Here is a 23,305-nt window from a genome sequence, read left to right as displayed (position 1 = left end):
AATTATATATAACTTATATAAAAACCTGGCTTACATATAATTTTTTTATTTATATAACATAATTCGGTTCGGTTTCAGTTAAACTGAATTTTTTTATAAAGAAAAAAAAAAATCGAACCAAACTAGAATACCAAATTATCAATAGAATTGATACCAAACTGAACCAGAAAAAATTCGAACCAAATTTCTTATTCGGTTTGGTTTAGGTTTGGTATTCGATTTTTCCAAATAATGCTCACCCCTAACTAGGATCAATCTCCTCGTTTGGTTCTTTGGCTCAAAGAATGGGATGAAAATATTATGTTCACTTCATTGAAAAGTCTGTCCAACAAGAAAATTAGACGTTAGAGTTTTAATTTAAATATTTAAATATATTTTAAAAAAAAATTTAAAGGAAATTTATATTCTTCCACGTGACTGCGTTCAACTGTGTCCTCACAAGGCCAACGACCATTTGGTCTATTGGCATCGGGTCCCTTGCGTAGGGTGTTCGCCTCGAGTGTCGAGCGTGGCTCCTCGAGTTCGATCCCCATCTTGCGTAAGGTGAAGGCACGGTTCGGTGGTGAGCGCTGCTCCCCATGTGTTCGTCCTTGGGTTCCAGCGCTTGTCGCCTTTCAAAAAAAACTGTCCTCACAAGCACCGGTCACCATACAAGCAAATAAAAAACCTTTTTTATAAATAAATAATTAAATGCACTTCCAAACCGTAACCCTACCAAACGGAACAAGAAACGGAACCGTGAATGCCACGTCAGCAGGCCACGTCGGCCCAGACATCCACTTGAAGCCCTTGCATTTTGTTCTCCTTCCTTTCTCATCCTCCCTCTCCGAAATTAGGGTTCCTCTCTGGTCTCCTTCCTTTCTCCCTCTCTCCCCCCATTTCCAATCCTCGAGACCAGAGAAACCCCCATCTAAAGGATCCCCTTTCGCCAAAGGTCAGATCTCTCTCGCTCATCTCCTCTCCTGGTTTCGATTCTTCAGTTTTCGTTTTTCCAATTTTCTTTGGATTTCTTGAATTATTTCTTTGTTTTTTCTTTTTCGATTTTGGGGATTTTAGGTCGGTGATCAGATCCTTGTGCAAAGATGGGAGCTTTCGTGTCGAGGTTCTGGTTCATGCTATTCCCCGCTAAGGAGTACAAGATCGTTGTCGTTGGACTGGACAACGCCGGCAAGACCACGACGCTGTACAAGCTTCATCTTGGAGAGGTCGTCACTACGAACCCTACCATTGGGAGCAACGTTGAAGAGGTTGTCTACAAGAACATACGGTTCGAGGTGCTGCGCTGCTTCTTTGCTCCTTTTTCTTTTGTGTTTTTATGTTTTTAGGTTGAATCTTTATTCGATGCATTAGATGCTATATTGATTATTATTTGATTGTGTAGGTACTTTGGTATATTTGACAACTGAATATGCAATTGTATCTCCTTCATGGGAGGTTTTGATCTTGTTGTCTACGTTGGTTCTCTGTTTAATCTCATGCATGGATATCTTTTTATAGTTAGAAATGTTTGTGTTCTTGATTGTAGATTCTCTTTGTTGTCGGATTGCGTATTTAGAGATCTGTAAGTTTTGTCACCTTTTGTGAACGTTGACTTGGGTTGGGGTTACCTATTTTTCAAACTTTAGCTGCTGATATTTGTTTTATACCTTCTTCTTTTGTATTTCTTGAGCCATGACAAGGCTTTTAGCTGGTCGACTTAGGCTTTTAGTTTGCATGATATGAAATTTTGAGTTTGAGAGCTGATGTCTGTAAGTTGTGAGTTTTTTTTATGTACTTGGAACACTTCTTTACTATGTGAAAAATTATTAAACATAAAGCATGTGGTTTTTCAAAATGTTTTGATTCATTAGCTGATGAAAAATTATGTACACTCATCAATGATCAGTGCATAGAAAAATTTAGCTTCATTGAATGCTAATTAATATCATATTTATCATATGTTCATAAGTTCATTGTTACTGATCAGCATCATTATAAATGTGAGGCTGCACTGTCTAACCTGCTATGATTGTAAGTCACATACTTTAGTAACTTGTGTTCCATAATTCCCTGTCATGTATCATTTCGAGGTTGAAAGTTAGAAAAGTTTTAATTTCCTTATAAAAATTTTATTAATGATAGTGTCTTTTGTTTAAAATCAGATTGCTTTTTAAATATTCAGGAAGTGCAATTAAGGTACTTGTTTTTACCCCAAATATTGTTGGGATTTCTTTTTGGACTTAAACAAGAAAATTTTCAGTGCTTAATAACTTTAAGCAACAGTAAGTCAATAGTTTCATAAAAATTTCCCTATAGGTCATTTTTTAGTTTTTGATGCATGCAAGTTGGAAGTAATGTTCTTAGTAGTTATAATTTTGATTATCTGTTGATATTAGAGGTGCTCAAGGAAACCAAAAAACTGGAAACTGAAACTGAACCTGAACAACTGAACTGAATATTCGGTTAACCAAACCAGATATTTCAGGTTTGGGTCAAGTTTTTCAAAAACATTGGTTTTCTAGTTTGGGTTTTGGTTTGGTTAAAAAATTCCAGGGGCAGGGACTTGTGTACTGGACCCGAAATGAATATATATTATATACATATTTTATATATTATTATACAGCCTCATTATGTATATGCATTTATGTTTATGAATTGTGTTTATTATATCAGTTAATTAGAAAATATAAAGTTATTGTATAAAGTGTTAGCTACTTGAAATTAAACTTCATAATTAGTTTGTGAAAATAATTGTAAGTATATATATATAATATCGGTTTGGGTTGGGTTAGGATTTTTTAGTTCGTATTGGATATCTGACTCATGCCACCCTTAGTTGACATTTAAGGCACCTTTTTTCCTCATGAAAGCCTTGAGCATACAATGGGATGGTTTGACCTGTGAAGTAGCCAGCTGGTTTAGGCCATTGACATTTGTATGTGTAGATGCCTTTTTTAACTTTTTTAAGCTAATCTATAAATTTTTAGAGTCCTGGATATACGTATTCTTGTATCAGGCTTCTGGCCTTTCCTTATTAGATGACAGATGATTTACTAAATATTTGGTGAGCCCCTAGCAAGTCCTTCTTGTGGAATAGGCGGCTGTTGCCTAGGTTTTTGGTTGTGGATTATGGAATCAAGTCTAACCCTTACAACTAAGGTTGTTGGTGAAGCTATAAGCTTACTGAGCTTGATTGAGCCAAGTCCGGCTCGAGCTTGGGTAGAATATGTTCTTGAGCCTAAGTCTGCTGCTCAAGCTTGGCTCATGCCAACTGGAAACAAAAATTCATTCAAGCTGCCTGAGCCTAATATGTGAGACATTATGACAGCAAAAGCTAACTTTGCTAGGCTTGAACCGGATAGCAGAACTTCTAATGGTAATATTTAGCTAATAAATGTATCAAATATGATTCTCACAAACCACCATTCACTAACCTTCTTCACCATGTTATCTTATTATTTTATTTTATATGCATGTAACTCTTAAAACTTAGACTAATTGAGGCAGTTTGAACTAACCAAATGTGCTCAAGCTTACCTCAAAGATAATCTTGAGCTCAAGCTTCATGTGTGTAAAACCTGAGTTGCCTGTTACATGCGCAATTATGTGAAAGCCCCAGTTGGAAGAGGCATGAGAAAGGAATTATTTTAAACATTAGGTACTGCAAGTGTGAATTGCACTGCTACTAGTGGAAAGCACGTTGTTAATATAAAAGTTCATTTGCAAGTTGAAGCTACCTTCATTTTCATGAGGAAAGTCCTCAGCACACAAGCTTATAGTGGCTGGTTTTTTATTTTTGGAGCCAGAGAGTATTGGGTTTTGGCCCTCAATTAGGGAAGTGAGTGCAGTCCTGAATGTTTAATCTAGAACGGTTCTTATGATTTATAGAACCGTATGAATTTTTCTAATTTGCCTTTTTAAGTCATAGATGCAAATTAATGTTTCTTGTCTAGTCAAATTTGATGGGATTAAGATGCAAGGGCGCAGAGAACTAGTAATCCTTGTCCTTTCTTATTATTGGAATTCTGTTATGAAACTATCCTGATCTCCTTGGTCAAGTATGTGATGATAGGAGAACATGGCATTTGAAAATATTGGTATTTGCAATTAAAACGAATAACATGGGTCTTTGCAAAGTTGAGGATGGGAATTACTGCCTGTAAACAATAGCAAATTCTCTTGAACCTAGAAGCGATTATGTACCTAAATGAAATTAGACAGTACAAGTAGTAACTATATGAGTGCATAGGAAACTTGAGTGTTTTAAGATGAATGAAATCAAGATCATATATATATATATATATATTTATATATCTTTAAAGAAAACATTTTGGTTATTGTTGGCAATTTAGTTGTGTATTGAAAAAGATCCTGGCTTTGAGTCATCTTATGTATGTGTTGCTGTTCAGGTCAGATTATATCATTATAGTTCCAATTTAACCTTAATGCCCTTTTGAAGCATTTTTACAGTTGCATTGTGCTAAATGAGCCTCATAATATTTTGATTATGTTGTGGTTTAATCAATAAGTATATGGTCAACCATAAAGTGTTTGACGAGTTATATGTTATAATTAGTTTTATTTCATCTAATTGATTCAGGGATTGCCTGTTTGATTATCTTATTATTTGGGTATGGTTATCTATAAATATTTATGCCACGTGTGAACTAGGAAAGCTTCCAACTATTGTTTATAAGATGCCCTTACGATGTGAGAGTTCTTTTGTAAGTTTTCTTGCTTCTGATATAGCTTAGCTTATCTTTGGCTTGTTACTTTGAATCCTTTAAGCTTACATACATACCTGTATTGTTGTTTTTGTTCTTGGGAGAGGTGAGTTTTGTTTATTTGTGAGCTTTACCTTTATCAAGTTTTCAGTAGAATATACTCGTCTTATCTTCTCTAGCGATTATTACCACCCGATACCCATATGCAATCTGTTGCTCTTGGTTTAAGAATCTAGTTGCCATGCAAAGCTGAATTAAGTTGCAATAGCCAATTAGGCATATTCAACATGTTTTTCCCTTTCAATTGCTGTGTATGACGATGTGGAAATTACGTCAAAGCATAAGGTTGTGATTACCATATAGTCATACATATGCAAGCTGTTTGGTTTTTCTGAATCAAGGTCTCATTTCAATTTAGCTTACTAAAAGTCCCCAGATTGGTTCCTTGATTTTTTTATTTTTTAATCTTTCTATGATATGATTTATTCATTTGTCCTTGTAGCCTTAACCCTGTTCTAGGGATGGAGCATGTTTTTCTCATGACTAGCATTGTTAGTGCCTACGATCACATTGTCATATTTGGTCCTGGCATCTTTTGTTGCTTGATTTATTTAATTAAGAGTAGCATCCAGCCTATGTACTTGTTTCCAACTTAGATTTTGCATTACTTTCCGAGTATATTAATAATATACAGCAGCCATATAATCTTAGATGCAATTTTGTTTGATGCTTCTTCTGTACCATTAAATCAGGTTTGGGACTTGGGAGGCCAAGAACGGCTGAGAACATCTTGGGCAACATACTTTCGAGGAACACACGCTATTATTGCAGTGATAGACAGCACTGATCGAGCTCGTATCTCCATCATGAAAGATGAACTCTTCAGGCTCCTACAGCACGGAGATCTTGAACATTCTGTTGTGCTTGTCTTCGCCAACAAACAGGACCTCAAAGAAGCCATGTCTCCAGCAGAGATCACAGACGCACTCTCCCTCCACAGCATCAAGAACCATGACTGGCACATTCAAGCCTCCTGTGCGCTCACCGGCGAAGGTCTATATGATGGCCTGGGTTGGATTGCTCAGAAGGTTTCTGGGAAGCCCGACTCTTCCTAAACTTTGATACATCTGGAGATGCATTCTGTTTTCCTTTTTATGAGCACTAAGCTTGGTCCAAAGTGTGATATTCTTTGTAAACTAGCAATATGGCGAAACAACACCAGGAATGTATTTCCTTTGAACTTTGTGCAAAGATGAAAAATAGGGTTTGCATGTTTTGCAGTGCATTCAAAATAAAAGAAAATAGTTTCTTTTCACTACTTATTTCCATTTTCTATATATATTTCTTGACAAACTGAAGACATTCGGCATCAGCTCAGTATTCTTGTAATTCTTTTATAATTTTCTAGTGATTTTTAGGAGTATGCATGCTTTTGATTGATTTTCCCCTTGAAAGCATGTGAAGCTATCTGTTTAATATTCACCCATGGACTAAAAAAAATTTGACCAAATAATTTCTTTTTTTTTTTTTTTTGGACGAAGTCGGCAAGCAACAAAGTGAAGGACAAACGGGTACGAAAAGACATACCAGTTATGGCGGCTTGATTGGTTTCCTGGGGATAAACCTCTCGTCATGCAACTTTGAAGTGGAGAACGAGAGGTATTTTTTACATAAAATTTTCACAGGGGACCCAGAATGTGAATTGTAATCTAAGAGGCACGAAATCAAGACCTCTCAATCACAAGCATTGGGCTAGCACATGGTTCCTATAATTTCTTGTCTAATACTAGTATGCTCAATAAACAATCTATTTTTTTTTATTATCATTTTTTAATATAAAAGTCTAAAAATTAAAAGTGTTGTTTTCGCTAGGTCTCTCATAATTTTGGAAAATTTTTAATTAGTAAAAGGGTTAACTCTGGATGTCTGTTGATGTCCCAGCCAGCAGATTAGTCTTAACTTGAATCATAATTACCATACAAAATCCAATCAAATTATTCAGGAATATTCAATTATATACATATATAAATACATACATGCAAGCATACAGGCATTCGGAAAGGTTCTCAAGTGCCATCAGTGAAATAATCATAATAAAAATAAACCTCTGTGTACAATCAGTATAGTTTCTTGTATTCATCATGCATGGGGAGGGTTAATGATAAACAGGCATAAAAACAAGAAGAATAGACCAATCTCCTTAAAAGAAACAGAAGTCACAGAAGCAGTAAGCATCCACATCAAAATCTCTTCTCATTGCATCAGAGGATCAAGCATCGATGACGAACCCGCACACTTTGAGCCCCTTCAAACCACTGGTCCCATACTGAGTTTGCAGGTCCTGGAGTACTGTAGACATCGGAGAATAAAATTGTAGATATAACATGAGAAAACTAAAATAAGAGTGAAACCAGAGATATAATTTCCACTGAACTGGCAAATTAACAATAGAGAAATGAAAGTGGATTTTGATTACACTGGCAGCAAGGGATCAGGTCTTCTCTCTACTTCATTCAAAAGCCTGGTCGGAAAAAGAACATCAGTTTCCACTTGACAAGGATTTATATATTAATTTCTGCAAGTTAGCAGTTTGAATGGATGATAAATCCATCTACATTCAAATGATTTAGTATTGTCACACATACTCTTGCAGTACAGCCGAAGCTTTTTCCGTCTTCTCAAGCTGTTCCATATCTTCCTGTTGACGAAAGTTTTCTTTAGATCTTAATTGAAAGCTTGACGGTGAGTAGCCATGAATTCTCTTAACAAGTTACTAAACATATCTGTCAATCATACAGGTAGAAACTAAGAGATTTCTTTTAGAATGCCATTGATGATCCACATCAACTAGAAATCGCAAAGGGCCTAACAGGATAACAGGAAGGTATTGCTTGAATATTGCATAACTTGTGGAGGAAAACAATATGTTTCTACTTTCTAGAACTCATTAAATATTCCAATTTTATAGTGCATTAATGCAATACAAGCCGCATTCATATGCCATCTGAGCTATTGATGCCATTTATGAGGATGATACAACCTACAACAAAAGAAAAAATAGACTAGGCACTTGGAATCTATTTACCACTAGACTTGATTAATTTCTAACTGCAAAAAGAAGTGACAATCTGCCACTGCTATTCCTATAATCTGTATTAGGGTACCAATTATCCTTAATATTCAAACCATTGACTTTGAAATTGGTGAAGAAAATGAAAAAGAAGAAATTTAGCATGGTTACACAGAACATGTTCATTATGTTCCTTTTGGAGTGCGCTGCAACCTAGTTTCTGGTTTTCTGCGAGGTTTATCACTATGGAGCATATGGAGCAAACACTCAACCAAATCTTAAATGTGCCCACTTGCATGAATTTTCTTTTCAGAGTAAATTTCTCTTGCATTTTTATATCTCATCATTCATATTTTGCCATAACACCATTCCATGTGATCTTTTTTCATACTTCTCATGTTTCTGACGTGTGTGGTCGAGCATATTGGTTTCTTCTATATTTAGTTCAACTAGTCTCTTCAAGGTTATTTTGCGGACCTATTGTTCCTTCCTTTCTATTTCATCCTACATGATGGAATGCAGAGTTTGTCACTGAATTTTTCAAAAGATACACACTTTACTTTAACTTGTTAGCGCTCAAAAAATTTACAGCCTACTCTTAATTGTTGCAGAACTGACATACAGAATCACTAAGAGTTCTTGGAACAGTCTAGTGAATCAGTGATCTAAATTAACTGATTGGAAGATTAGGACAGAATAGTTGCTTGGCCTGTGTCAGCGACTCAGCGGGAAATGACATCATCTTGTCATATCCATCTGTGCTTCTACCGTTAATCGTTCATGAGGTGCTCCTTGTTGGCCCAAAGACATGTCAGGTTTGAGAACAAAAGGGCCATCGATAAATTATGCTGAGTTGGGACCTTAACCTTTGTCTACCTAGCTAGTTAATGCATGAGAGAGGATAACAGTAAAACCACAAAGATAAGGTTAGATATTTGGATCAATTAGGTTTTAAACAGTTAAATGTGCAAAATCTTTTAGCATTGCATGGAATCTCGGGCAGCTTTCCATCTGCCATATTTAAATTTAGAGTGTGAAGACCTACATTTTGAAAGGTTTTTTTATCATTTAATTTGAACAATTACGAAGTTATTGAAGCAACATATATTCTCATTGTCAATAAAAGATAGAATGTAACAGAGGTTGACAAAATCAAAAGTGCTCATTGTTTTTTTTTTCTGTTGATAGTTGCATTATTCACAAAAAACCTCAGCTTTCATCTATTTAAAGATAGCAACACAGGTGATTGATAAAAGTTGCCAGGGTCTAATTTCTCCAAACAATGAATAGCACAAAGGTTGGAAGGGGATTCATTCAAACAAAAAATTTAACCAATCAAGAAATGAGATCCAAATATAAATATAAAACACTGGTTCATCTATCCCATATAAATACCGCACTCTCAACTCACACATTGGTCAGAAAGCTCAATCAATAGCACAGTTTGAAAAAAAACATATTAAAAGCCTCACCTATCACCTAGTACATGACCAAACTACTAGACAAAGCGAACAAGAAAGAACAAATCTCAATTACTAATCCAAAGCCAAGAAACCAAACATGAACACAAAATAAAGTCTACTAAAAAGTAATCAAATGGTTAGTAAAATTCAACTCACAATAAGCAGAAATGCACACAAACAAGGATTTGGTCAACTTGAAACTTTGAACTCAAAAAAATGTCATTTATTGGAGAAAAAAAAAAATAACCAAATGAAAAGCTAAGAAAAACAAATCAACAAAATCTTAGACAAAGGGGAAAAAGCGCATGCATTTCCTCAACAGAACCATTTGCTCAATTGAAAGTTTGAAACACAGCAAGTCATGATTTTTCCATTAAAAAATACTAACTTTTTTGCTGAGAAACAGAAAGAACAAATAGAAATGAGAAGAATTAGATGGTATAAATCAAAAGATTAAACCAACAAGAAGAAAAGAAAGACATGCCTCCAAGAACCGGGTTTCAGCCTCCAACCGCTTCAACTCAGTCACCAAGCGGTGCTTCCCCTTCGTCTCCGTCGACTGCTCCGCCGCCACCGTTGATTGCATTCAGACCTTCGGATTGGTTCCTCTTTCTCACTCAGAGTCAAAACCGATGGCTTCAACCTGAGACCGAGGGAAGAGAAGAGACCAAAGAGTCTTAAAAAATGCTTCTTTTTTTTAATAAATAAATAAATAATATATATATATATATAATGAATTAGATAAATAATAAATAAATAAATATTTAATTTATTTTAATATTTAGGAATGATTTGATGGAGAGAGGCGTGCTTGGAATTGTCACCCCTTTTGCCATGCAAAGAAAAGATGAAAAAGGGCATTAATATAGTGACGTCCCAACAACCGTCTTGTTTTTTATTTATATATTATTGTTATTTGTTAGTGTGGGATATGTGGAATTAATTATGTTTAATAGCATTAGTTTGAGGAGAATTAATAGAGTGATTTGTTTATTATTAAAGCTTATAATAATTAAAATATGTTTTTTTTTGTTATTACTCTATCCCCTCCTTTTTACTTGTTATATTTATCTAATTCACACCGATTAAAAAAATTAATTAAATTTAGTTGGTTACTTATATTTTATAAAAAATTCCATTACTCTTTAAAATTGTCTCTATTTAAAATTTTACTTAATATATGATTTAATGTTTAGTTGATTGTGATTTATTGAAAATTCTATAAATATATTTAATTAAAAAATAAATTTGAAAAAAAAGTATTTATTGTTATATAAAATTTTTACTGTGATAAGTAAAAAAAAACAAAAAAGAGCTTCAAAATATAACAAATAAAAAAAAGGAATAAATAGAATATTATTTTCAATGTCTGTTTTTTAAAAGAGTTTGAGACAAGGGAAAAAATTGGACAAGATGAAATTGAGGCAAGAGAAAAACTAGCAAACGGAATAATGAAGAAGCATTAAAAAAATAGTACTCATTGTAATCAATTAGTTTTGTTTTTGTTTGGCCTTCTTTGATCTAATAACGCATTTGATCATTACTTTTTCGCCCCATTATAAATGCCTATATTAATCGGTTCATAAAGAGTAACAAAAGTGGTTAGAATTAAAAAATATCATACATATTTAGTTTATCTTTCCCATGCTCTCTATTTTTCTTTCTATGTACTAAAGTTATGCATTTAAGATTGTAGTAGTAGAGTCTATGCATTTTAAGATATCCTTAAAGTTAAATTTGAAATTGAATCATTAAATTAAGTATACAAACATATAATTTGGGATATAAAAAGCTTCTAAAACTAGACATTTATTGTAGAATGGGAGGAAGTGGCATTCCTTTTTTATATAGTCCCAAAATAACATAATATTGACTAAAGATAACCTCAAACAGGCAGTGTTTGACTTGAGTGCTGACAAAGCTCCAGGCCCAGATGGATTCCCAATTTTTTTCTTTCAAAAACACTGGGACCTAGTTAAAGATATCTTATTCTCCCTTTGCAAAGATTTCTATGATGGGAGGGCAAACCTTGAGTGCATTAATTGGTTCCATATTGCTCTGATCGCTAAAGTTAATTCTCCGGCAAATCCCTCTGATTACCGCCCCATCAGCCTCATTAACTCTTTCTGCAAAATTTTATCAAAAGTTCTAGCCAATAGGCTGAGGATTGTTATGGGCTCCCTGGTTGATGACTCTCAATCAGCATTCATTAAAGGGAGATGCATAGCAAATAATATTATCGCGGACCATGAACTCTTATTCCATCTTCAAAAGAGTAAGGTGCTTGGCTACGCACTCAAAGTCGACTTTGATAAAGCCTTTGACTCTCCTGACTGGGACTTTCTTTTAGATGTTCTCGCAGCTCGTGGATTTAGTTCCCATTGGATCTCCTGGATTTCTACCATCCTTCACTCTTCCAAAGCCCGTGTGCTGGTTAATGGGGAACCACACGGTTTTATTCGCTGTAAAAGGGGTTTGCATCAAGGAGATCCCCTCTCCCCCTTTTTATTCACCATGGCTGCCGACACCCTTAGTGCGATGTTTACTCATGCACTTCGGAACAAAATTCTTGTGGGAGTTCCAATTGATTCCCTTAATAGCATCTGTCATCTTCAATATGCCGATGACCTCATCATTTTTTCAGCTGGAGGTCAGGAGGACCTTCTTGTCATCAAATTTATTCTCTACCTCTTTAAAGGTGCTTCTGGTCTTACCATTAACTACAACAAGAGTTGTCTCTACTCTACCAACTTTGGATACCAACCCAGTGCAGTTTCAGCCTCTGTTCTCAACTGCTCTAGGAATTGCCTCCCGCTCACTTACCTTGGTGTCCCAATCTCTGGTAGACGCCCCAAGTGTGAAGATTGGACGAAATTAACTTCGATGATCAGAGCTAAGCTTTCCTCCTGGAAAGCCATCTATTATTCTCTTGGCGGTCGTCTCACCCTTCTCAACTCGGCCCTTTCATCAATTCCCACCTACTGGATGTCTGTCTTCAAATTGCCTTCATGGGTAATTAAAGATATTGATAAAATCTGTAGAGATTTCCTATGGAAAGGACCGGACCTTGGCTCCAAAGGCCTCCGTCTTGTCGCCTGGGACAGAATTTGTTGGCCTCGTAGCATGGGTGGATGAGGCATTCTCAATCTTCACACATTCAAAACTGCTTTACTCACCAAATGGTGGTGGAAAATCTTCACGGATCAACGAGGCTGTTGGTAAAAAATCATCCACCTCAATTACCTGAGTAGAGGTCCTCCTAGGCCGCTCTATCATTCTCCACCCAGGAATAAATCCTTTTTCTGGGCTGGCATTACCCCAATCCTTCCTGCCTTTAGAGCTTGCACTTCTAAATCTGTTCACAATGGTGCTTCAACCTTTTTCTGGTTTGACAACTAGCTAGGGGGTCGTGCGCCGAATGATATTTGGCCTATCCTATTTAATAACTGCCTATCGCCCTGGGCTACAGTTAGACACCTCTCCCTGAATTCCTCGATCCACGAATCTCTCTTTCGCGAGATATCGGCAGATGCTCTTCACCCTCTTCTACAATCCTTACCTGATTGTTCTTCTCCCCAAGAAGATAAGAGCATCTGGAACCTGGATAGTAAAGGTTCCTTCTCTGTCCGCTCTTTTTACAAATTCCTGGTTGATGGTGGTCTACGCACACCCCTTTATTCTTTTTTCTGGAAAGTGAACTGTCCTAGTAAGGTCACTCTTTTTTGTTGGCTTGCTAGCGATTATAAAATTCTTACCCTGACCAACCTTGCCAAAAGAGGGTGTAATTCCCATAACGCAACGGATACCTGCGTTATGTGCTATAAAGACTCTGAAACAGTGGATCATCTCCTGATTCACTGTGATTTTACCTCGAGGATTTGGGATTTTTTCAAGAGCACACTAAACATTTCTTCTCTTCCAAATTCGCTCGAGCAGGTTTGGTCCACTTGGATTCCTTCCCTTGATGTGCGCTCGCACATTTTCTGGGACCTCCTTTCCAAAGCAATTTTTTGGAACATCTGGTTGGAAAGGAACAATCGTATTTTTAATCTTACCTTTACTTCTACTGCATCTATTCTTATTAAAATTCCTCATGTGTTAATTAATTGGTGCTCTGCAGCTAAAGATTCGACACATCAAGTTTCCAACGAGTCCATTGTGACTGTCAAGCTCTCCCTCGACTTCCTGAGCGCCAGATCTGCGGACCTCGCCAGTAATTCACCGCCTCCTCAACCCCATGAGTGATCCCTCTGGATCCGGCTGAGCTGACCTCTATTGCCTTTTGGTGGACTTCGTCTCCTCATCTCCTGGTTGTGGATCTTTGTTTGTGTTCTTTTCTGCTGTTGTTTTTTTCTCGTTGTATTGTTCTGTTACACCGCTGGTGTTGCATCCTCCTCTTCTCTCTCTCCTATGTTCTTTTTTTTTACTTGTTTGTCTTAGTCGTCTGTTGTTGTTTTCCGTTTTTTCCCTTGTTGAATAAATCAGTGGTTTATTCACTTTTATCAAATATATATATTATGAACTCTTTGGAGCATGTTCACTAGAGAGAAAGTGGTAGAAGACAATAAGTTGAACTGAAATCTAAATAATGTGAAGTGATGAAATGTAATTCAACTTAAAGTTTAGGTGTTGTTTATTTGAGAGGGTTTGAAACTTCTCTGGAGTTATAAGATTCTTTCAAAAGCTCTTTGTTTGATTGATGGGATTTAAAAAAAATAATGTAAATATAAATTCAACCAACTTTACAAATAAGATACTTAGAAAATTGAAATTGTGATAAATGATTTTACCTAAAAATAACTTTTTTTCCTCTAAAAATGTAATTAATTAATATTTCTTTACGTTAATTTTTTTAAAATATGGAAATCAAAATTTTGGGGGGTTTTAAAATAAAATTTAAGTTTTTTTTGGTTAAAAACTTAAAATAAAGATAAACCGTAATAGTTAAAAAAAAATTTATGTCATTTCCACAGATTTTGGTTCATTTTACCAGAAAATAGCTCTGATATTTAATATGAGAAATGACTAGTGGCGGAAGCATAACTAAAATTAAGGGGGTGCTGAATTTAAATTTAATTTTTTTAAAATATTAAATAATTCTATTAATTCAAACTTGAGATTATAATAATCAATATTTTAAAAATATAAATATATATCCATCTAAAAAAAATTTGGTTTATGTGTAAAACCGCTATCATATCTACATAATTAGCGATTAACTCAACTAGTTAAACAATAAATTAACAAATACTGCAATTAAAAAATAACTTTAAACAAATTCATATATAAGTCAATTATTAAATACAACAATTATTCAACAAATAATCTATTGAATAATTAAAATTTTCATAACAATTAATCACAACAAGTATATAGCATTTTTTCACATTTTTCACAATAATTTTCATAATGAAACAAATACTTAACAAATATCTAACAATCATTCAACAAATATAAATATTTCTACACAACAAATAATCACACAAAAATTAAAAAATTAAATTAGATATAAAATAAACAGGAAAAAACGATAAATCCCTATAATGAAAATAAAACATAAACTTGGAGATAATTGATCAAAGAGAAAAAACTCACAAATCCAATGAGATCCGTGAATGCTTTTTATTTTTAGATTTTATGATAAGAATCTGATTTTTTTTAGTGATTTTTATTTTTTTATTTTTTTATTTTTATTTTTATTTTTATTTTTTATTTGTTAATTTTTATTTTTATATTAACATCCTAAATATTGATAATTATATATTGATAAGTTCAATAAAAAAAAATCTATACATAAAGTTTAAAAACAAAAATATTTGAGGATTTATGTTTGGCTAGCCATATTATTTATTATCACTCAACATCAAATTTATTTAATATAGTAATTTTATTATTTTTATTTAATTTATTTTAAATAATATGAGGTAGAATTTAAAAAAATAAAATAAAAGTAGTATATATAGGCCAAGGGGGTGCTTAAGCACCCCCTTGGCCCTTCCTAAATCCGTTAGTGGAAATGACTAATTGGGAAAGGAAGAAAAGGATGAGTTGAACATGCTCTACCAGAATATATAGATTTTTTTTAATAATACCTACAAAAGATTTAGCAAACTTATATATATATATATATATATATATATATATATATATATATATATATATATATATAAATCCATCAAAATTTCTAGTTATTGACTGTTTAGTCAGTCTTAACCTTCCAATCAAACACAAATACAGCGTGCCAAAAGTCTCAATTGGTAAAATAATTAATTAATATAAAAATATTGATACTAATATTTATAAACATCACTAATTTAACACATGCTTTTATTTTTTATTTTTAAATAAATTATATTCATTCAAATTCAAAATACAGGACAGACTAGGGGTGTAAATGAGCCAAGCTACTCGTGAGCTACTCGAGATCGGCTCGGTTAATGCTCGAATTCGATTCGATTTTTCACGAGTCGAGCCGAGCTCAAAGTCTGCTCGTTTATGTTGACGAGCCGAGCTCGAGCTCAAAAATACTTTCACTCGTGAGGGCTCATGAGCCTAAACGAGCTTTTTATATATAAAAATATTAAATTATTTATATATAAATTACAAAAAAATACATAATTATATAAATTATATAAAAATTACAAAAAAATACTTATGTATACTAAGGTAATCGAGCTTAAAGCGAGTCGGGAGCTCGAGCTACTTAAGCTTTTTCAGTGAGCCGAGCTCGAGCACAAAAAAAATAGCTCGAACGAGCTCGAGCCGAGCCTCGAGCCTCGATACTATACTCGAGCCGAGCTCGAGCCTGGTGATACTCGGCTCGGCTCGGCTCGTTTACAGCCCTAGGACAAACCAGTAATAATAGAGACTAACAAAGAACGATAAGAGAAAAGAATAAAAATAAAAAAGTACAATAATGTATAACAGAATGTAGAACATACTTTTAATTTAAATATTAATATGATTTAATATTAATTAAATAAAATTTTTAATTATAAATTCATTTTTTTTATTTGATTGTGTATAAAACACTAAAAAAATAAAAGAAAAAGAACCTAAAAGCTTTGCAATACCGTTGGCACGCTGCTGTACTCCTGTGGAGTTACTTGGTTTAGAGGGGGGCACGGGCCGGGTAACCGGACCCGGCGGGCCCAACCCGGTGGGTCCGGGTCGGACTTTGGCCGACCCAGAACTAGCTCGGCCAGCAGTGCCAGACCGGCGGTCCGGGTTGGCCCGTCAGGCCCGGCGGGTTACGAGTCACCTTCCGGTGACCCGGACTCTGCCCGGACAAAGAAGAAAACCGCGGGCTCGGCCAAAACCCGCCAGTTCACAGTAGGCTCGTCGGTTTTTTTCAAAAATTAAATCATAAAAATTTTTAAAAAAATAATAACTTATAAATATAAAAAATATAGAAAACTTAAAAAAAAAAAATTAAAACATTGGGAAATTACTTAAAAAAGAACTTAAACCACCTACAAAATTAACAAACAAAACCAAGAGAATGAGAGATGTAATCCCTAAAAATAATAAAATAAAATGTTGAGAGAGGTAATAATTAAATGATTTTTGTTAAATAAATTTTAAAAATATCTTAATAAATGTTGAGACAAATTAAAATAATTTATACTAACTAAATATAAATTAAAAACCTGCATTTAATTTATTTCCTAATAAACCTAATTAAATTAAATTATTTAGATATTTTTTAATATAAAAGAAATCAAAATTAATATAATTCTTCCACTTTAAATCAAAGTTGACAAGCAAAATTTATACATTTTAAAAAAAATAATAATATTTTTATTTATTATTATGTTATCAACATAATCCAATAGCATTAAGGTTTTTTTATGTATGAAATTAAACAATGGATTAGAGATAGATTTCAAATTAGTGAAAAAATAACGAACTTCTTGACTTCTTAACTCTATTATTTATTGTCTAATTTAAACACAATTCTAATCCTCATGGGAACTTGTAATTTATCCAATCATCCATTGCTTATTACATCATATATATATATATATATTCCACATCATAGAAGTAGGTTTTTATAGCTCAAGTGGATGGTTTTTATTTTGTTTGCCAAAGTGTTGGGTTCGATTCTTACAAACAATCATTTTTTTTTTAAATTCTAAAATACTTAAATTAATATAAAAACCGGCGGGTTGACCCGTCGGGTAACGGGTTCGAAAAACTTTGACCCGTAACCGGGCCCGCTACAGTGCTGTCCGGTTAAGGGTCACTGACCCGGTCCGGTTACGGGTCCCTGTACTTTTCTCTTTCTTCTTTTTTTGGTCTCTCTCGAGAACGCTCGACTGGTCACTTTCTTTTGAAAATGTCTGCTTGGTTAAAAACGCTTTGATCGGTCCTTCCACTTTTAAAAAATGTGCCTATTTAGAGGACTAAGTGGATACATTTCTAAAAGTAGAGGGACCCTGGTTAAGCATTTCTTTAACTAAGTGGGCACATTTTCAAAAGTAGAGGGACTAATCGGGAGCATTTCTGAGTAGAGGGACCAAAAGGGAAGAGAGAGAAAAGTAGAGGGACCAACTAGGGTATTATACCCTTATTATTATATATGGTAAGCACAATAGTCATGTATATATACACAGTTAAAAATTAATTGTTTGGCTGTGTATTTTTACCCTACTCTATAAAAATTAGATTGTGAATTCATATATATATATATATATATATATATATATATATATATATATATATATATATGTTTTTTTAAAAATGAACAAACAACACGCATTAAAAGTAGAAGCAAATTCACATTTATATTAGAGATTTTTTTTTTTACACCTTGTACAAAAAGATTCTAATATTATTATCATATAGTGTATTTTTTACCTATCAGGAAGTTAAACAACTGATGCTACGGAATGAATGTGGATGGAAATGAATGGGTTATCCCTTGGACTAGTCCAATACTGGAAGGTTTGTGTTATTGTTTTTTTTAAAAAAAAAAATCAACAGTCCCTTCAAACAAATACACGTGTCACTGCTCCCTACCGTCATAAACGACACGTGCCACTCATAACTCCAGCACCACCCTGCATGTCGCGCCACACGTCAATCCATGCATGCACGTACAGCCCATACGAACGCAACAAACCCCACCACCCTCTCTCTTTCCTTCTCTTCTTCACCTTCAATCCACCAATCAATCTCTGCAAATTTAACCATGAGAAGAACAGCAATGGCGTCTTTCACCAACCCTTTCCCTTTCCCTTTCCTCAACCTCTCAAAAAACAAACCTAAACCCTACTCTCATTCCCCAACCCTCAAATCCAAACCCTACTCCATCTCCTTCTCCACCACTCCCCTGCACACATCTCCGCATGCAGACCATTCGCCGGAATTCCAACCCTTGCCCGGCTTCGATGACCCTCCGCCACCCGTCCCTGGGCCCGGCCATGCCCCGGAGTTCCCTGGTCCTCCATTGACTCCAGGTCCCGGCCGGAGCCCAGACTTCCCTGTCCCTCCAGTGCCATCTCCTCCGAAGCCGGACATACCTTTGCCGCCGGGCACTGCTCCTCCGGTTCCGCCACCGGAGGTGGACCCGCCTGCGCCGCCAGAGATTGTCCCTCCGAAGACCACTCCGCCGCCGCCGGAGACCACTCCGGGGCGGATAGTTATGTAACTTTCGGTGTTTTTTGGGATGTGGATGGAGATGTTGCATAGTCTGTAATGTTTTTTTATTGGAGAGTTTTTTTAATAATAAGACCTGCAAAAACAACATCGCAAGCATGGTCATTATATTTATTTATTTATTTATTTATTATTGAGATGTGGAATTGAATTTTACTGATTTGCTTGTTGGGGTATATAGTGAGGGTTAACAAGTGAAAGAAAGTGGAGGGGTTCCATCCGTATCTCCTTTGGAGCCTTTTACTAATGGTAATTAAATAAAAGAAGATTATTGAAAGGTATGGTTATATAATATATATTTGGTTTGAAGCTACAGAACGTATAAGGTTATATATACTGATATAAAAGGTTGGAAGGTAAACAAAAATAGTGTTATATATATATACTAATATTACCATTAGGCTCATGCCCATGTCATGTGTCAAATATCTCTCAATGAAGTTTATCCAATGATAATGGAATTGATAAATATATAAATATCATAGACGGATGCAACCTTTCTCAACCTTGTCTGCCATATACACAAGAAATAGGCAATGTGTCAAATGTCTCTTAATGAAGTTTATCCTATGATAATGGAATTGATAAATATATAAATATCATAGACGGATGCAACCTTTCTCAACCTTGTCTGCCATATACACAAGAAATAGGCAATGTGTCAAATGTCTCTTAATGAAGTTTATCCTATGATAATGGAATTGATAAATATATAAATATCATAGACGGATGCAACCTTTCTCAACCTTGTCTGCCATATACACAAGAAATAGGCAACGGATTTTTCTGTTTTTCTGTCACTAAAAAAAAACATTTCCGTTGATATTTAGCAACGGACGGATATTCCAAGTCGCTATTTAAATTTTGTCTACGGACATTTCCGTTGTTTTCCGTTGCACAAAAACTTCTGTTGTTAATATAATAATAAAATATTTATTCTTTTATGGTTCAAAAAATTCTGTTGCTATATTTTGGTAGCTAGTGTTGTCTATTCCGTTACTATTATTGTTATAACAACTGAAAGTTTTAGTTTATTAACAATATTTTTTTTTTATTTTAACAATGAATGTCTGTAGCTATTATCTTATTTCTAATGAAAGTCTGTTACTATATCCTCATTAATTACAAAATTCATTATATTTCGGTTGCTATTATTCTTGTAGCAATGGAATTTCGATTGTTATTTTCTTATTAGCAACGGAGTTTTTTTTTTGTTACTATTTTCCTTGTAGCATCGGAATTTTGGTTGTTATTTTCTTATTAGCAAAGGAGTTTTTTTCCCGATGTTATTTTTCTTGTAGCAATGAAATTACAGTTGTTGTTTTTTTATTAGTAACAGATTTTTTTTCCGTTGCTATTTTCTTGTAGCAACGGAATTTCGATTGTTGTTTTCTTATACAATTTCAATATATGTATTAGCAACAGAATTTCCGATGCTATTTTTCCATTTCCAACGGAATTTCTATTATCATTTGTCATTTGCAACCGAATATCCGTCGCTATTCTTTGTTATTGATTATCTTATCTATTAACTATTGAATTTGTTTTTTACACAACTTGCACAATTTATTGCATAAATAAAAAAAATTACCCATACAAATACGAATAATACAAATGATCCATAGAAAAATTATCTCATCAAGTATCCACAATCCATCATTTCAATCATACCAAAAATACAATTAATCCATACAAATGATCCAACATTCAATTCATACAAAAAATACAAATATTCATACAAATGATCCAACATTCCATCACAACCAAAAATTCATCATCAACAATTCTCTAATCCATCAATACGATTGTCACCAACAAACAAATTGAAATAAGAAGCCATCATGAACATACATTAAATTACCTTGATTTTCTTTGTTCCCTCTTCTTGGCCATTGTCTTCCTTTATTAAAAATCATAAAAATTTTAGATCCATCAAATAAAATTGCTATAGAAATACAATTGTGAACAACAAAAAAAAGTAAAAGTAATATATGAAGGTACATTTAATTACCTTGAGTTTTTTTTTTTGTTGCTCTCTTCTTGCCCCAATATCTTTCTCTATGAAAATCATGAAATTTTAAAATCCATCAAATTAAATTGCAAGTAGAAATTTATAAGTATAGAACTAAAAATTAAGAGGAGTAAGATCAAATTTATACCTAAAATCATTTACTTGTTGGTGGAGGAATATTTGATCCAAATTTCTCTATCATGAAACTCATCATAATTTGAAATTGATTTTTTAAGTTGCTTATGTCACCTACAACATTCTTTACTTGACTCACATCATCAGTCAATGATTCAAGCTTCTGCTCTAAACTCACAATTCTATCATCATTAAGAGGAACATACATATGCGGAGTACTAGTAGAAGGACCATAAACTGAGTTAGTTGTGCATGCAGCTGCACTAGAAGTAGCATCAAATAATGCTTTAGAATTGACCATGGTGCCAAACCCATATACATGCGTGTGCGTAGCTATCTTTCCTCCAATTGATGACGTCCATGCTTCTAAATCAAACTCAGAATGATAACAAGTATTATCACCATATTTTTCGGCTAATGCAGATTGATATTTATCCTATAACAAGTGAAAAACATAAAAAAAAAAATTAATTGATTTAAGTTTACAAAAATATGAAGTAACAATTCACAATTTAAGGAATTAATTATTAATGATTAACACACACTAACAACTTTGGATTTATTATCTACAAAATCACAACTTCCTTTTGATAGTTTATGAGTTCTATCAAATAATTCTGGATATTGCATTAGTCGTTGAAGCTCTTCTTCCTACATAAGAAATGTTTTTAATTAGACTATACATATAATTTTATTGTTGCAAATGTGTCTATAACAAATTGGCAAAATTAAATCCATGACATGAGTGAAGTGAAAAAGTTATATACCATTAGCTTTTGAGTAGCAAGAAATGAACGAGAACCGCTAGTGTGTTTCGTGATACTTCCTTCTTTTTCAGTTAAACGATTGCCCAATGCTTTCTTGGATTTGTTTTGCCAACTCTCTCTACTCCAAACTGTATCTATCAAAACATCCCAAATTTCAGTTGGCATCCAATTCCTTTTCATTTCTTTACACTTCTTAATATCAACAATATTGGTGACAACAGCTTCTTTCATAGCTTTTGTTCTTTCACCATTCAATGTATCCTTCAATCGTTCCTTACATGTCTTTTCCCATACTCTTCGTACATTAGGTTCCTCTTGTAAGGGTCAATTAAAATATTCCTAATATTGTGCATTAAAATTAGAAGTCACATCCATAAAAATAAGATTTAAGGTTTAAGGAAGTAAAGCAAGTTAACATAAGATAAACACAATTGATAGGTACCCCAAATTTCTTCCACATAGCTTCTTTTACATCATCTGGATTTTTCTCCATGCTGGCCACACCCCGGTAAAATATTTTTTAATTATTTTAACAATAGTTAATGACACCCCTTTCTCTACAAAAACATTGTAACAAGTTATAGTTAGTCATTAAACAATAAACGTATAAAAACAAAGAAATAGTTAATAAACCCAAAGAAAAAAAATCACTTATGAATATATCACATTAAATACAAAAATTTCTTCAAATTACCTATCACCAAGAATTGTCAAAGTACATTTTTTATTTGCATCTTCTGGAGCGATTCTTCCTAAAGTAGGACCCCTTGTTCGCGTTGTCTTGCAACATCTTCACCTTCAGTCGATAATCCACCAGAACCTAATTCCAATGTCTCATTTACTATTGGCTCAATCGATGAATTAGATGGCACTTCAAATGGTGGATCATTATTTGTTGATGTTTGATTGCCTAGATTACCATAGAAGATGCCATCATAAATGGTTCCATGGTGGACCTGAATAAGGATCGCGCATTTTCCAAGGTGGACGTATATGCTACTCCTGTGGTAGGACGATTATTGCTTGTTTCACTCTTGGTTTTTACCTTTAGTTTTCTTGTCTTGGGATCTTTTGGTCTAACCATTGTAGCACTATTGCAAAAACATTAATTGTTACAGCCTAATTAAAAATTGAAAATCTTTAGCTACATATTAATACATCAAACAGTTGGTTCGTATTGATGATAAGCATTAGTGACTACCATAATAACCAAAACATACACACAAAACTTAAACAATATTCATGAACAACAAAAATACATACACAAGTGACTATCTCAATAACCAAAACATACTACCCCCAAAATTGTAACAATATTCATGAACAACAAAAATACATATACATTTAGCCTATAAGCTAGTGCGGGACTCACGCTAGACAAATCTGCAAACATATATTGGTGAGTATATTAGTGAAAAACTTAAAATGAACCAACTTTCATAGGTAGGACAATTTCGCATGAAATAAATGGAGAGATTTTAACAATTTTTCATGAA

General features: G+C 34.0%; 2 protein-coding genes across 2 annotated transcripts; one reads left to right on the top strand and one right to left on the bottom strand.

Moving 5' to 3' along the window:
- Window positions 1-794: 794 nt before the first annotated feature.
- On the top strand, window positions 795-6,025 carry LOC120277208 (ADP-ribosylation factor-like protein 5). The gene is made up of 3 exons (XM_039283961.1): window positions 795-934; window positions 1,057-1,274; window positions 5,456-6,025. Exons 2-3 carry the CDS (start codon window positions 1,083-1,085, stop codon window positions 5,816-5,818), a joined length of 555 nt encoding a protein of 184 aa, XP_039139895.1. The 5' UTR covers window positions 795-934; window positions 1,057-1,082; the 3' UTR covers window positions 5,819-6,025.
- Window positions 6,026-6,772: 747 nt separating this feature from the next.
- LOC120277209 (guanine nucleotide-binding protein subunit gamma 2-like) lies at window positions 6,773-9,916 on the bottom strand. The gene is made up of 4 exons (XM_039283962.1): window positions 9,721-9,916; window positions 7,349-7,401; window positions 7,180-7,224; window positions 6,773-7,052 (listed from the first exon to the last, which is right to left on the bottom strand). Exons 1-4 carry the CDS (start codon window positions 9,820-9,822, stop codon window positions 6,965-6,967), a joined length of 288 nt encoding a protein of 95 aa, XP_039139896.1. The 5' UTR covers window positions 9,823-9,916; the 3' UTR covers window positions 6,773-6,964.
- Window positions 9,917-23,305: the final 13,389 nt, after the last annotated feature.

The sequence above is a fragment of the Dioscorea cayenensis genome, chromosome 15, assembly GCF_009730915.1.
Source record: "Dioscorea cayenensis subsp. rotundata cultivar TDr96_F1 chromosome 15, TDr96_F1_v2_PseudoChromosome.rev07_lg8_w22 25.fasta, whole genome shotgun sequence".
NCBI lineage: Eukaryota > Viridiplantae > Streptophyta > Magnoliopsida > Dioscoreales > Dioscoreaceae > Dioscorea > Dioscorea cayenensis.
Note: the sequence above shows the minus strand (reverse complement) of the source record. Positions and strands in the feature narration are given on the sequence as shown.